Raw genomic sequence first — 15,000 nt, 5'->3', positions numbered from 1 at the left:
TGTCTATCCATCTATCAAAAGTACATCTCTTGAAAATTTCTCTACTAGATAATTTTTAGGTTTATTGTACATTGTATATGTTAGGTTTTTATTGTTTTCCTTTTGGTTTATATGTATTTATTTGTTTATTGTTCATCATTAGGTTAATGGTCTATTGCCAATGGATATTTTTTTATTGTTCATTGTTTATTGTTAGGTTTATTTTTTTATAGTACATTTTAGGTTTCATTATTTATTTGTACATTTTTCTATCTTCTAGTAACATTTTGTTTGTTTCATTTTTTTTCTATCTATGTATCTATGTGTTTATGTATCTGTATACTCTATATACTGTATGTATGTATGTACAGTATGTATGTATGTATGTATGTATGTATGTATGTATGTATCTATCCATCTAACTATCTATCTATCTATCTATCTAACTATCTATGAAATACATTTTTCTCACAAGGAACAACATATACGAGGATATATATATATAGCATATATATATATATATATATATATATATATATATATATATATATATATATATGCACACACCTAACCTTCCATGTCATCGGTCTTAAGAGGGTTTACTGGGGGCTCTAACAAGGGATTCTCCAAATAAGAGATTCTTTCCCCTTAGTCACAAACGCTTACAGAGCCATTACACTGATTGGAGCATTCAGCCTAATCTGGTTCATAACAAACAGGACCCCAGGTCATTTAATGTGAGCGCACGCATGTTGACCACTATGTGTCTGTGTGCGCACAAATATGCGGGCACATTTCTGTGTTTTTGAAGATTACTGACATGTTGTTTTAGGATTGGGCGTCAGGAAGGAGCTGGCACAGGGATTTTCATTTGAGAAGGGATGCAACAGCTTTACCCGTTTTGTAAATAGTCTCTCTCTCACACACAAACACACAAATGCATACACACGCACACGCACACACATATTCACAAGACCAAGCCTTAAAACTTGAATGAAAAACATAAGAGTAATAACAGGGGTAAACTTCCTGTATATATGTATCTAGTCTTTAGATTTAAACACTCAGTGGGGAAAAATGCTCTGTGGAGAGAGTGATTATGGGAGCGCTGTGCTGTTGCTGCTGCTGCAGGCTTCTTGTTTTAAAGTGAGAGTGGGGAATGGAGAAAATAATCTGTGACAGTTTCCATGGCGACATGTGACACTCATCATACGACGATCCATCTGTTTGCCTCACCATCAAAACCCAGCATTTCTTTCTATCTATCTATCTATCTATCTATCTATCTATCTATCTATCTATCTATCTATCTATCTATCTATCTATCTATCTATCTATCTATCTATCTATCTATCTATCCATCCATCCATCCGTCTGTCTGTCTACCTATCTATCTACATCTCTTGAAAATTTCTCCACTAGTTAATGTTTAGGTTTATCGTACATCATATATGCTAGGCTTTCATTGTTTTCATTTTTAGGTTTATATTTATTGTTTATCTTATAAACAATAAACAACGTATACCTTTTCAATTAATCACCTATGGATCTGTTATCTCTCTTATCTATTCATGTGTGTGTATGGAGTGATGGTGAACTGACCTTTGTGCATTCCAGTGTATTTGTCCTTTATCACAGTTAATTCATAGATCTTCCCAAACTGCTCGAAGATGGGTTTCAGGTCCTTCTCCTCCAGATTCCGGGGAATCTGCCCCACGAACAGTTTGATCGCGTCTGCTTCCTTCATCTGGAGAGCGGAGAGGGCGACTGGGGCTGAAGGGGCCAGGGGGCTATCAGATCAGGAAGAGGATTGCCTGGAGGAGAAGACACGGGGCTCTGTTTGGAGGTAAATAATGTAAAGAAAAGAGGGATGGAAAATCAAAATGGAGAAGTGGAACATACAATATTAATTATTAAAGTTATTTTCCTCCAATAAAGCACCTACACAAAATATTTGGGTATGAACTATAAAACATGGGGAAATAACAAAAAACATATCTTATATATACAGTGAACCAAATAAAGGTTATTCTTATATATTACTATACTTCTTCCTAGATATGAATAGTAATTGTATTAATACAAGTATTTTTTCTTTATTTTCTTTAGTTTTTCCGAAAACAAAGAACCAATAAGCAAAATATCTTGGCATGAAACACATTGGAATCTGTAAATTAAATTTGTAAAAAGAAAAGAAAAAAAAATTGGAAGGGGATAAAAGTTCCTTTGAATATCTATCAAATATTAATGCTTGCCTTGCCATTAATACAATTCCTAAAATATGCAACTACAGAGTGGCGTAGGATTCGTTTGAATATTTTGGGGGGCCATATTAAGCGGGGGAGTGGGGGGAGTGGGAGGGGGGGGGGTTCCTCCCCCAGGAAATTTTGAGCGTCAAACACGTCATTTCCTGCATTCTGGTGAATTTTTATGCACTCATTTGTGCCTTTTCTGCATCAATTTATGGTGGCAATGTCTGTATTTATGTAATTTCATGTTTTTTTTATGGGGGGAGGGCAAATGCACGTGTTCGGACGTGCCCACCCACAATCTACGCCTACGCTTGAACTACAACACATGGGAATATGTTAATCACATTTGTCAAAAGATAAACCCCCAAAAAAAGACATTTATTTGGAATTATGTGGTGACTGTTATTGTTTATTTGTTGCCCGGTCGACGACAAGGACTCCAGCGCTCCTCGCGAAACAATTATGCAAATGTTAATTAGTCAATCAGATAACTATAGCTTCCACATTATTCCGAATTAAATAAGAGATTTGGTAGAAAATTGCGGCAGGTCGTGCGTTACCTTTTTTTTTTTTTTTTTTTGGACGGCTGGACGGCTGGGCTGGCGTTCGGGGGATCCCTAGGAATAAAGCATGGGAGCATGAATGAGGATCATATGGAGCGGCTGTGAGCGGGTTCTTTGTTTAGCCAGCTGTAGGTTACTACGCACGGCGGGCACACACACTCACTGGATGCCACGGGGCTCTGCTCTTTGTCCGATCCTGCTCGACGTACACAGCACGCACGCGCGCGCACTTACAGACGTACATGCATACGTACACACGCGCGCGCGCGCACACACACACACACACACACACACACACACACTAACAACAACTAAAAAAACACGGATTAAAAACTCTTACCGGTTTCAGAGGAAGCTTCTGGACGCAATCTTCGACCCTGCAGTCTGAGTTAAACCGCTTGTGCCGTTGTGTCTCCAGCGCCTCGGGGAGTAGGAGGACGGATGGGGTGGGTGGATGGATGGATGGATGGATGGATCAGTCCCCGTCTCCGAGCCGGCGTCTCTTCCCCCCTTTTCCTTCCCTTTCCCTCCTTTATCGCGATCGCTTGCGATCGGCGGCGTCTCGCTCCGCTCCGAGGAAGAGAAAAGAAGCGTCGGGGGCTCTTGGGCACGTACTCTCCGAAATCACAGTTTGTCACCGGTCCCCCCCCTGTCGCGACCCCTCAAATTAACTGGTGTATTCCGCACGGTCGCTTATTCTGATTATAATTATATTTCACGGGTCGACACATCAAAACGGACCCCCCGTAGCCCCTCGCTTGTCCGATAAATGCAACTCTGTAACTTGGCGGATGTGTGAGCTGCCCCCGTTGACGTGTGTTCCACTATTTTCCAAATCTCTGGGACCTATTCTCACTTTTTCTTTTTTTTTTTTCCTCCCCGTTTTTTTTCCCTCCACTATTTCCCCCGCACGTCTTCCTCCTCTGTCGGCTACGGTAGTGTTTGACGGTCTGTGCCAGTTCCTCCTCTCGATCTCCCTCTCTCTCCCTCTCTCTCTCTCTCTCTCTCTCTCTCTCTCTCCGTTTCCTCCGCCACCACTCCCCCCTCTCCCTCCCTCCCTCCCTACGCGGAACACACACATACACACACGCACGCACACACACACACGCGTACACACACGCCCACGCACGCGCGCGCACGCACTTCACCCTCCCGAGCGGGCGGCCAGTTTGTGACGTGCCATCCAGGGACCGTCGACGAGTCTCTTTTCACTGTCGGCCGCAGACCTACGCTACGCGAATAGTGAGAACGATGTCATTTTTCACGCGATTTCATTCCGCCGAGGGGCGGGCCCGGGCGCGACGCCGATCGTGTGCGCGTGTATATCTTATTTATTTTCTTTATTTATTTTGAAAAAAGGAAAGAAAGAAAAAAACAACAAAAACAAAAAAAAAAAAACAACGAGCGCGGAAGGGAAACGGGCACGGCGACCGGGGTTTTTTTCGTTTGCCGAGACGTGGCTCGTTTTGAGACGGTGCCTTGGCGCGGTGCTCGGAGCCGTCTATTGTTCTTGCCGCGAGCCCTGGCCTTGGTGCTGAAACGCTGCTGGACGTAAACAGCGCGAGCCCTCACGACCACGACAGCTGTTCACGCGCTCGCCCAAATAAACAGACACGATGACAGAATGAATGAATGAACGAACGAACGAAGGAACGAACGAATGAATGAATGAATGAACGAACGAACGAACGAACGAACGGACGGAGGAATGGATGAATGGATGAATGAGAGAGCGCGAGCGAGAGAATACATATTCTGAACGGCAGTGGGACATTTTTTTCCACGTTTGTATTCAGTTAGAATCACTTTTCTGTGCATGCATTTTTAACAGCAACGTTTTCAAAAGCCTTTTGGGATTTTTGGTTAAACAGTTTTAGAGGTCTGGCGTTCCGACCCCTATGGTTTTTGTTCGGGTGTTTTACCACTATTCTTCCTCACTTGGCATCTGGCATCCGCCGAACCCGCGGACATGATTGAGGTCTAATTGGATTCGGGGCATTTCCGACATTTTGTGGTCCAAGTTTGATCCACATCGATCGTTAGTTGGAGCAGGGATGAGTGAAAAACTGAGAAGTTACCAGTAGCAGAACACTGGCGTAGTGGGGACGAGTTTGTGGAGCGGGGGTGCTTTGTGACACCATCATCATCCATTCTTTATATATGTGCCGGTTGTGGCTCTGGAGGGGCTTTCGCATTGGGGCGAGGTGCGCAGTGTAGACTCCATTAGTGTGTTATGATTGCTTTGCCATGCGCGGTAAGAAGTGACGCTACGTTTTTTGGGAACTCGGAAAACCGCAATTCGTGACTAATGCAACTAACCCGGACCCCGTGTATTGACAGCGGGCTAAAAGTATCTGAAACACGACAACGGCGGTACGCACAGACATGGTTGAGGTCTTGTTAGAACCTGTACGTTTCAGACATCTTGCCGTTCGAGTTTGATCAATATCGATCCACATTTGTCGTAATCGTACGGGAAGAAGAAGAACGTTGACGCGATATTTGGTTTTAGGAGCCGGGCGCTCTGTGACCATCATCCGAAGTTATATCAGTCCAAGCTTCGTCTCTCGGGACGCATTCACATCCAGCGACTTGCGCCTGTGGACTGCATAGCGTTCAGACAACCCATGGAGACAGACGACCCGAGCAGATGCTGCGTTTAATGGAAACTCTGAAAAAATGTAACTCATGCTGCTTTTTACAAAACCCCGAAAACTATAATCGGTCACGGAAGGTGTTTTAGCACCGCGGGAAGTTCTAAGAACATTTGGAGGTACCGGCTTCCTTTTGTGTTCGCTTTGTATGATCCAGGAATGATCGTCATCGGTAAAACACCGTTCCCGAGGGACAGTTAAACTTAACGACAGAAGAGAAACATCCAGTGACGTGAGTGCAGTACAATGTGTTATATGGAACCTTGGAAACCTGTTATACGTACCTAACAGGACTTAACTGGACCCTGTGTATTGCTGCCTGCAGCTATATTTATCATTATTAGTATTTTAAAAATCGGAGCCCTTCTGCCCCACTATCCCCAAAACACTGCGGTGGTAGGGTCGTATCCTAACCGTGCGTGGGAGAGAGAGAGAGAGAAAACGAGCGAGGGGGGAAAGAGTGTGTTCAGAGTGTTACTTTAAAAGGCCACCATCTGCCACACACACACACACACACACACACACACACACACACTCCTCCATAAAGTTCACACACACACACACACACACACGCATATATATATATATCTATCTTATCTTTGGTGTGCTCTCGCTCGTCCTCGCACGCATATGAATATATGTATACATATTACACCCATTTATACATATTTAAATATATATACATCGCCTCCTCACTCACGCGAGGATCTCCCAACAGCACGCGGCCTGGAAAGACACGCGAGCCCCACGCGCCCCGGGGATTTACCGCCACGGAGTTCCGTGCGGAGCGTCGGTCTTTACCCCCCCCCCCCCCCCCCCCCCCCCCGCGCGGTACGGCCGAGTGGGCCACGCCGCGGGGCCCGTGCGTGACAAACCGCGCGTCCTCCCCGCTCAACGCACGTACATGGGACCTGGCTGTGCCTGGCGCCGCTTTAGCTTGGCTCCGTCCCCGTCCCCGCTTCTACAGACATGCGGGTAAAAACCATTTCACACAAGTCTGTTCACACACGACGGATCAAGCACGAGGATCGAGCGTTCCGCCGAGATTCTCAGGTCAACGCGTCCGCGCTAGTTTCCTGTTCTGGAGTTTGTTTTCGTGTTTTTTTTTTTTTTTTCTTCCTTTGAACAACGGCGCCACCCACTGTCGTGTTGTGGAGTAGGCCGGCGCTCAAACGGGGTTCGTGCGCCTCCTCCTCCTCCTCCTCTGCCCCGCGTGACGGGAATAACAAACGACTTCGAGGCAAGCCCAGGAACCAATCCTCCTCAAATCATAATACGACACACACCCCCGGGCTTTTTCTCTTTTGCCACAGTTTTATTCAAAATGAAGCTCTGTGGTAGCACATTCTGACACACTGCGTTTGCACTGTTGCAAATAATAGAAAATCTGTCCATGTATCAACAATAACAATCTCATAGACTCTGGAAAGTAGTAACAAGGGCACTTTGCTCCAGCTTTTTCAAGAGAAAAATAAATTACACGTTCTTTTGATAATAGATAAATTACTATCCTTTTTTTTTTTTCTGGTTTATAAAACATCTTTTCTACTACGAGATTATAGGCGAGAAAGACGGAAAAAACAACAACATCCAGAGCCACCATGACAAGGCACACAGAAGCGTGCTTGCATGTGTGCACATCCCCACGTTCACACGCACGCACACGCACGCACACAGGCACACACGCACACACCCTATCAAAGACTCAAATTAACACGAGTAATAAAAGTATTGATTCTCCTGTAAAATGCAATTTATGAAGGCTTACATAGCAGTTAGATGTGGATACATGTGTCTAACGGTCTACAACAACATATGAACACTCTCCTGTTATTGAACACGAGGAACTACAAATACAAAGAGAAGTTAAAGAAAAATATATATGCACAAATATACACATCACTCTCCTCTCTATAGGCGCATGAACACGTGGTTCCGAACGAGTTTTCCAAGGAGAGGGGAGAAGAAAGACGATAGAGAGATGGAACGAGAAGACAGACAGAAAGACGGACAGACAGACAGATAGATAGAAGCAGATGTTTAAAGCGCTGCTTTGAAATCTCAGCTAAAATACACAACCATGCACGTAACACTGATAACACGTCGGAGTAAGTGTGCTAGAGGAAAACTTGAGGTATTTTTTTACTTATTTCCTTTTCTTTTCCTATCATTGGGGCTCAACCCGAGTGATTAAGGTTAAGGTTAAGGTCAAACAATTAGGTTTAAAGATACCAGAGTTTTCCTCTAAGGCCTACAGGAACAGGATTAGCCTGCTTGGAACCAAAAAGTCAACCGCTTCCATACAGTGGTTGGGTCAGATGTGAACCATTCACATTCATAAATCAGGACCGTCCGCGTTCACCTCTCAGGAATATTTCAAGAAAGCTTCTGATGGTCCGTGTCAGAGTCTTATAATCGTCTTATAATTATGTTGAACCGTTGTGTTTTCACCTACCCTAATAGGATAGAAATCATTGCTATTGTCACAAATAGGCGACAATGGATGCACAGAGAGGATAGAAGGAGACAGGAGAAACATATGGACATTTTCTTTACAGCTCTACCATTGTGGTATCAATCTCCATCTCAGCAATTTCCTAAAAGTTGCGTCATCTCTGATTTTTTAAAAAGGAGGTCACGTTACAAAAAACTAAACAAACAAACAAAAAAAACAACTACATAGATATAAACCCAATCTCCCACGATCCTCTGTGTGCTGTTAAACAGTTATATGCACAATTCCAACAACTGTGCTTTGGGATCTCCATTTATGTGCTCTGGTTTTAGTATCTCGAGGTTCTTGTCTCCCTGTTCAGATGTATTTGGTCGCTTACTTCCGGGTTCACTCCATTCCTTTGGTTGATCAATCCAAACGTTTATCTGACTGATGAGAGGGCACTTGAGGGAACAAATTTTTTTTTTGGCAAAAAAAAACAAAAAACCAAACATATATGATATGTAATGGAAACACTTAGAGCTGGTTTTGGGGATAGCCACTGTGGCTCAATGGGAGTGGAGGGACGTCCACAGTGTAAGGAAACAAGTCCCATTAAATTCTCAGCACACACACATACGTATATACACATTATATATATATATATATATATATATATATATATATATATATATATATATATATATATATATATATATATATATATATATATATATATATATACATATACATATACACATATACACACACACACACACACACACACACACACACACAGGCATATTTGTCTACCCAGCCATCCTCCTTCTATTCAGTGGTATGCACATCTAATTATACGAGTTTGAGGATATTTAAAAATCTGATGACTGTTGAAACTATGTGCACAGCTTCCATTAAAATATTTTAAGCCATAGAAAACTGACAGAGCCTCGCGGAGCACAGTACGTCCCGACGCCTTCCAGGCCCCGACAACGCCGAAAATACAGAGCAGAAATGACCGGACCAGATTAGTTGCGGCTACATTATACCGTTAAAAAAAAAGTGTCTGCGGGGATGTCCCGGCAGCGTAGCCGGTTCGCAGTCTTCCACAGAGTTTAACCTGAACAATCTGGACAAAAAAACGGGGGATTCCGGAGGTTATTTGGAGGACACTACAAGGCCGCGCGGCGGAAGGTGGTCTGCGCTAGGACCTTCCTCTCTTTAGACCGGTGGTGACCTCATCCGCCCGTCCGTGTGGGAGCCTGGCGGTCTGTATCTGTGTGGGGTCTGTATCTGTGTGTGGGGTCAGTGCCTCTTGGCGCGCTGGGCACTCTGCGTGCACGAGGCGCAGCAGGCCGTCTTGTAGTAGGAGTACACACACAACCTGGCCTGAACCACCATCATGCAGTTGTGACGCCGGTCTCTGCAGTTCTCATCTGACGAGGGAAGAGGGAGAGGGAGAAGAGTCGTTAGAGAGGGAACACACACACGCGCGCGCGCACACACACACACACACACACACACACACACACACACACACACACACACACACACACACACACACACACACCTATATGCGGACACACACCAACCTGTGACCTGGGGACTGCACGGTATGATGTTGCAGATCTGCTCCTGCTCGGGCTTGGCGTCAGAGTCACACTCGTGGTTGTGCAGTTTGTCTGCCCTCAGACACCGTACCTCCCTCACCTGCAGGCCCTTCCCACAGGAGCGCGAGCACTGAGAAGGAAAGAGAGACAGAAAGTTACAAATAAAAAGATGAAACGTGTACCAAGAGTGAAGATAAAGCACGGGGAGTTTAGTTACCGGGCTGCACATTGTTGGAATAAACCTCATCTCAGGCTCGTTCCAATGCGTAATACTTTCAAATCTAAACTCAAAATGTTACATCTGTAACTGCCTTTCAGTGAATAGTCACACTTTGACCTTTTATCTCTGCGATTTTAGTCTCTTGATCTGTTTTGTTTTTATTGTTGTTTGTGTTTTTATTTCTTGGCTTTAATTATTCATCCTCGTTTTTGCCTTTGTCTATGAAATGAGCTACACAAATGCCTCACTTTTGTATGTAAAGATTATTTACAACATTTCACACCCGATTTTCTATAACTCCCCATTTCCATAAAACTCCTTATTTGATTGCACACATTTCTGTTATAATTGTGCATTATAAGAGGTATTTTTATAGGTATTACTATTGGTATTTGTGGTGTGTGGATGTGATTGTTGGCTCGTTGGTTGGGCTAACGAGCAGCAGGTTAAAACCCCCATCTAACACACAATCAGAATAGGAGGCTAACTCCACCCAGCCTCCTCTCTCTCTGTGTCTCTGTGTCAGAGGGCCCTGAAAACGCCACCTGGGTGGCTTGTGGTAGGCGGAACTACCACAGTGGCACCTGAACAGGGACTCTCCGGCACGGGGAAGGGACACAGAGGGGCTGTCAGAAGATGCCCCGGAGGCCCTCTCCCGACTGGCAGCAGCAGCACCCAGGGGTCCGGCAGAGGAACCGGGGAAGAAGCAGCTGCGGCAACCAGAGGCTGGTGTCTACAACTGGGTTGTAGACACCAGTTTATTGTAGAGAGGAGGCTAGGTGGAATTAGCCAGGAGCAGATGGAACATGTCATGACAGGGCTCCTCTCCTGAGTGTGTGTGTGTGTAGATCGGGGTTTTAACCTGCTGCTTGTTAGCCCAACCAGGGAGGGTCCCATCCATACACCACAGTATTATTATTGGTATTATTATTGGTGTTATTGCTCCTTACCGCGCTCCACTCTGTGGTGAACCACTGAGGTCGACACGCTCCCATCGCACACTCCTGCACCGCAACGGGCTTTTCCAGGTGAGCACACTCGCCGGCGGCTACGACCGAGAAATCGCTTCCCATCTTCTTGACGCAGATGATGTCCCTGCGCTGAGTTCCATTCCCACACACGACGTTGCACTGGGGACAGAACAAACAAACGGATTAAAGAGAGGAAGATTGTCCTTCACCTACTGTGTCAACGCTTCTGCCCTCCGTCCTTTCTCACCTGGGTCCAGGGGCTGCTGTACCACATGGTGGTGGGCACGCAGGCACCCCTGTTGCAGGCCTTCATCTCTGCCGGTTTCTCCCCCACACAGTCTCCCCCTCCCCCCCCATCTCTCCCTCCTCGAGTCAGACACACCACATCCCTCCTCTGCACCCCCGGGCCACACTGCGCCGAACACTGTGGGACACACACAACTGGAGGGTCATCTCAACTATTTAACGACACGTGTGTGTGTGTGTGTGTGTGTGTGTGTGTGCGCGCGTGCGTGAAAAACGTACGGTGTTGGACCAGTCGGTGAAGTACCAGTTGGTCACACACGGCCCCATGTTGCACTCCTCACTTCCTTGTGGGCGGAGTCTGGAATTGCACTCCTTTTCGTTGACAATGTTGCCGGGATCGGTGACGCAGCTCACACTGCGCGTCCTCCTCCCCACTCCACAGTCCACTGAGCACTGTGGGGGAGGAAATAGAGAGAACATGAGCATGGATAAATGCATATCAATAAATATATCCATCAATCTATGTATCTATGTATCTATGTATCTATGTATCTATGCATCTATCTATCTATCTATCTATCTATCTATCTATCTATCTATCTATCTATCTATCTATCTATCTATCTATCTATCTATCTATCTATCTATCTATCTATCGATCTATCTATCAACCAATCATCTATCTATCAACCAATCATCTATCCATCTTATCTATCCATGCATCCAGCCAACCTGATTTTCTATCACAGATAGATCCCTCCCCTATCACAGAATAAAAAAAATAATGAACGAAGAATTGGCAATAGGCCATAAACCTAATTATAAACCATGAACAAATAAACAAATATAAACATAAAGATGAACAAATAACATTAAAAGCAAACAACAAAAAATGCCAACATACAATAAACCTAAACTAGCAGAAACATTTCTCCATGTACAACTATCTATTCCCCACAGGGTTGACGTACCATGCTCCAGTCGGAGCTGACCTCCCAGTAGGAGCAAAGCTGGAGCTGGCAGGCCTGCGTGGACTCGAGTGGGGTGAGGTTGGCACAGCGCTGGGGGTGCACCATGGTGGAGCGGTTCCCAAAACTCTGTCTGCACTGGAGCTGCCTCTGCTGCAGCCCCTGGCCACAGGACACGCTGCACTCCGACCAGCCACTCGCCTCCCAGCTGAGAGACGGCGCATAGAAAGGGAAAACAAGATGGAAAACTCACATTTGTTCTTAAATAGTGAAAGTTGATGTTTTTCACCAGTCCGAGGGTTTTTGGAGTAAGGAGCCCTATCTCAATTTAAAATACACTTTGGGTCAACTTAAAAAAAAGTAAAACTTCTCTTCTTTAGGGTTTGTGAATTCAAAATCAATAAATTAAGGTGTACATTTTAAGTTGCGTAAATCTAAAACATATAGGTTTAATAAAGTAAAGCGATTTTAGTTGACACACAGTTCTAATCAAATGATTTTCTTTTGAGTGTACTTACTACAAACTGAGCCATATTAGGATTTATGGACATGTTGGACCAGCCCAAGACGGTAGGAGGAATAAGATAAATAGGTAGTATTAATTGGGATCATTGTTTTGATAAAATCTTAAGAAAACATTGTTCCTTGGGCAGATCTTCCCTGAATAGCATGCAGCACTAGCCAAGAAGAACAGAACAACCCTTATATGTCTTTGTTTGACAACCCTCATATGAGCCCCAAATGGTCATTCATGGCTAACATAAATAGTTATAACACTGATGCCTATTTTGGAGAACCTTGGTTGTCGTCACTTTGGCCCACTGTGCAGACTTCTTTTACATTTATCTCTGTAGTTCAGTTGAGTGCAGTTTCTCTATCGTCCGAGATGGACAAATTTGCCTTGCAGTTCAACGGGAATAGCAAAACAATTGACAGAATAAAAATGCATGCGTCGGTGTGGTAACTCTAAGGTCCTCGTGCTCACAATGGTGGACAGTGATGTGTGTTACACGGCTCTTCTTCGGGGATGGGTTTGGCGGCAGAGTCGCACTTCCTCTCGGGGACCTCTTGGTCAGTGTGACGGTTGACACACAGGATCATCCTGTACTGAGAACCTGCCGAGACACAGGGAAGAGGACAAAATGGATAAAGGTTATTTCATGTACATCAGTTTCATAGTGTTGTGCTGTTCCGCGACCGATCACCAGAGGGAGACATCTAACGGTGTAACAGAATGGTGGACTAAAGGATAGGACTGCTGAATTTGAACAGCAAATAGAGAAATCAATTGAAAAATGTGTTGTTTTTTTTGCAAATAATAAAAAAAACTAAAATGATCATGAGTAATTGAATTATTGTTTTTCGATGACAAGGAAGATCGCATTTCACTCAGCTAGAAAAGTCTAATAAAGTCAGAGAATTGGACAGCGCGGTGATGACTCACTCCTGATAAAAACATCAGATCATGGAACCAAAATCCCATTTGGCATGTCGTCTCATATCACAGTATTGGCATCACACCCGGAGATCGTGAGTGTGTACGCCAGGAGACGGGCTCACCTTTCCCGCAGGAAACGGAACACTCCGTCAGCCCGCCTCGCCGCCACACGAACGGCGACTGAGTGTCGGGCGGAAGATCGGTGCGCGGGGGGATCCGGGCATTTCGGTTCGGGGCGGAGCTGCGAGGGCGGGACCTTGTGGAGGATGACGAAGAGGAAGAGGAAAAGGAGGACGAAGAGGGGAAAGACGGGAGCGAAATAGGGGGAGGAGGAGGAATGGGGTCCTCCACCGAGACCGTGAGAGAACCTGGGGTGGGGGGGGGGTGAAGAAACCGAAACGTCAGTGATGAGGAGAGACAGGAAAAAAGAGGGAAAGATTGCAAAGTGAGAAAAACAAGATGAGAGAGAGAGAAAAGCGAAACAAATGGTGGTGATGTCACCATGAGCTCAGGGCCTCATGACAACAGACGTCTCACACCCGCACCGGCTCTCCCATAGACATTAGCTGTGTGGTGTAACACAAACACACATCCCTTTCCTGTATATACTGTGATATATTGTGTGTATACAAAGCCGTGTGTGTGCAGGCATATAAATTGAAGTAACCACATACACACAAACACACACACACACTCAATACATGTGAGCACCCCACCAGCTTGACCCACAGCCACTCCCTGTGTAATCCATAAACATGTCAGTCTTCCTCTCGGAATCTGCGTTGAATTAGTCTCGCTCGCACATTTTTTCGACATCGTGACTGGAGACCTTCTGTTTTGATTCATCGCTCGTTCGATTCGACCGCGTCCGGCGCACACGTCCCCGGCGCTACCGTATGGACGAGAACAACTTTGATCCGAGCGAGAGCGGAGGGAGAAACGGTGAGAGGGGGGGGGCTGACCTGCGCTGCGGAGGGGCGACCTCCCTCCGTCGCTCTCTCTCTCCCTCGGCCTCTCCCTCACCGCCTCCCTCTCCCTGGGCCTCTCCCTCCCGGCCTCCTCTTTCTCCACAGGGATGTAGAACTCGTAGTCGATGCCCGGGTTCTGCCGGTGGAAAATGATCTGTAAAGCGACACGGAGACGAGAGTTGGAAAAACAGACATAATGAGAAGTGAAAAGTATGTGGGAAAACGCCCCGCCGTGCAACGTGCAAAGTCAATCTGTTGATTTAAAATGTGATGATGAGGACGGTTCCTGTGGTGAAGGTCACCTGTTGTTTGCAGGTGAGCTTCGGCGCGACTGACTCCGGCATTCGGTGTCGAGTCGGCGGTACTTAAAGTATCGTTTAATTCTATTTCAATCGACGGCAAAGGGAGCAACGTATACTCTTCGGGATGAGGCAGTGTAGGGAGGGGCGGCAATCAAGCGGGAGAAGCCGCTCGGATATGAGGGTTTTGTCAGTGTGGTTTGGAAAGGAGTCGGAATATGAACAAAGCCAGACTGTTGTTGGGAACACTGGATCTCCCACTTCTATCACACAGCGGAGAGCCTTTTCAAGCTGTTTAACATCAAAATACCCACTTCAAAACACTGGGCTTTAACTCTGGTTGCAGCACAGCTTGCCAACTCTGTTCTGCCAACTGTCCAGGGGACTTCAACACAGAA

At 45.5% G+C, this 15,000-nt stretch overlaps 2 protein-coding genes across 3 annotated transcripts in view; both read right to left on the bottom strand.

Moving 5' to 3' along the window:
• The window catches only part of celf3b (cugbp, Elav-like family member 3b), a gene marked incomplete at both ends in the record, with an annotated part of 28,252 nt that extends 26,518 nt beyond the window's left edge, over window positions 1–1,734 (bottom strand). Inside the window, one exon of one of the 2 annotated variants that reach the window (XM_080005304.1) lies at window positions 1,582–1,734. In XM_080005304.1, the coding sequence (XP_079861430.1) occupies window positions 1,582–1,726 (145 nt within the window). The remainder of the gene's footprint in view (window positions 1–1,581) is intronic. The other variant, XM_080005303.1, reaches the window with a different exon arrangement.
• A 6,922-nt stretch (window positions 1,735–8,656) lies between these two features.
• The window catches only part of adamtsl4 (ADAMTS-like 4), a 32,385-nt gene continuing 26,041 nt past the window's right edge, over window positions 8,657–15,000 (bottom strand). The window contains exons 9-17 of the mRNA XM_080004745.1: window positions 14,298–14,457; window positions 13,458–13,703; window positions 12,883–13,012; window positions 11,901–12,105; window positions 11,209–11,382; window positions 10,931–11,107; window positions 10,663–10,842; window positions 9,475–9,622; window positions 8,657–9,318 (exon numbers count right to left, since the gene is read on the bottom strand). Of these exons, the coding sequence (XP_079860871.1) occupies window positions 9,188–9,318; window positions 9,475–9,622; window positions 10,663–10,842; window positions 10,931–11,107; window positions 11,209–11,382; window positions 11,901–12,105; window positions 12,883–13,012; window positions 13,458–13,703; window positions 14,298–14,457 (1,551 nt within the window). The 3' untranslated portion in view covers window positions 8,657–9,187. The remainder of the gene's footprint in view (window positions 9,319–9,474; window positions 9,623–10,662; window positions 10,843–10,930; window positions 11,108–11,208; window positions 11,383–11,900; window positions 12,106–12,882; window positions 13,013–13,457; window positions 13,704–14,297; window positions 14,458–15,000) is intronic.

This window comes from Zeus faber (assembly GCF_960531495.2).
Source record: "Zeus faber genome assembly, chromosome: 8".
Classification (NCBI taxonomy): Eukaryota; Metazoa; Chordata; class Actinopteri; order Zeiformes; family Zeidae; genus Zeus; species Zeus faber.
This window is presented reverse-complemented; position numbering and strand designations above follow the sequence as displayed.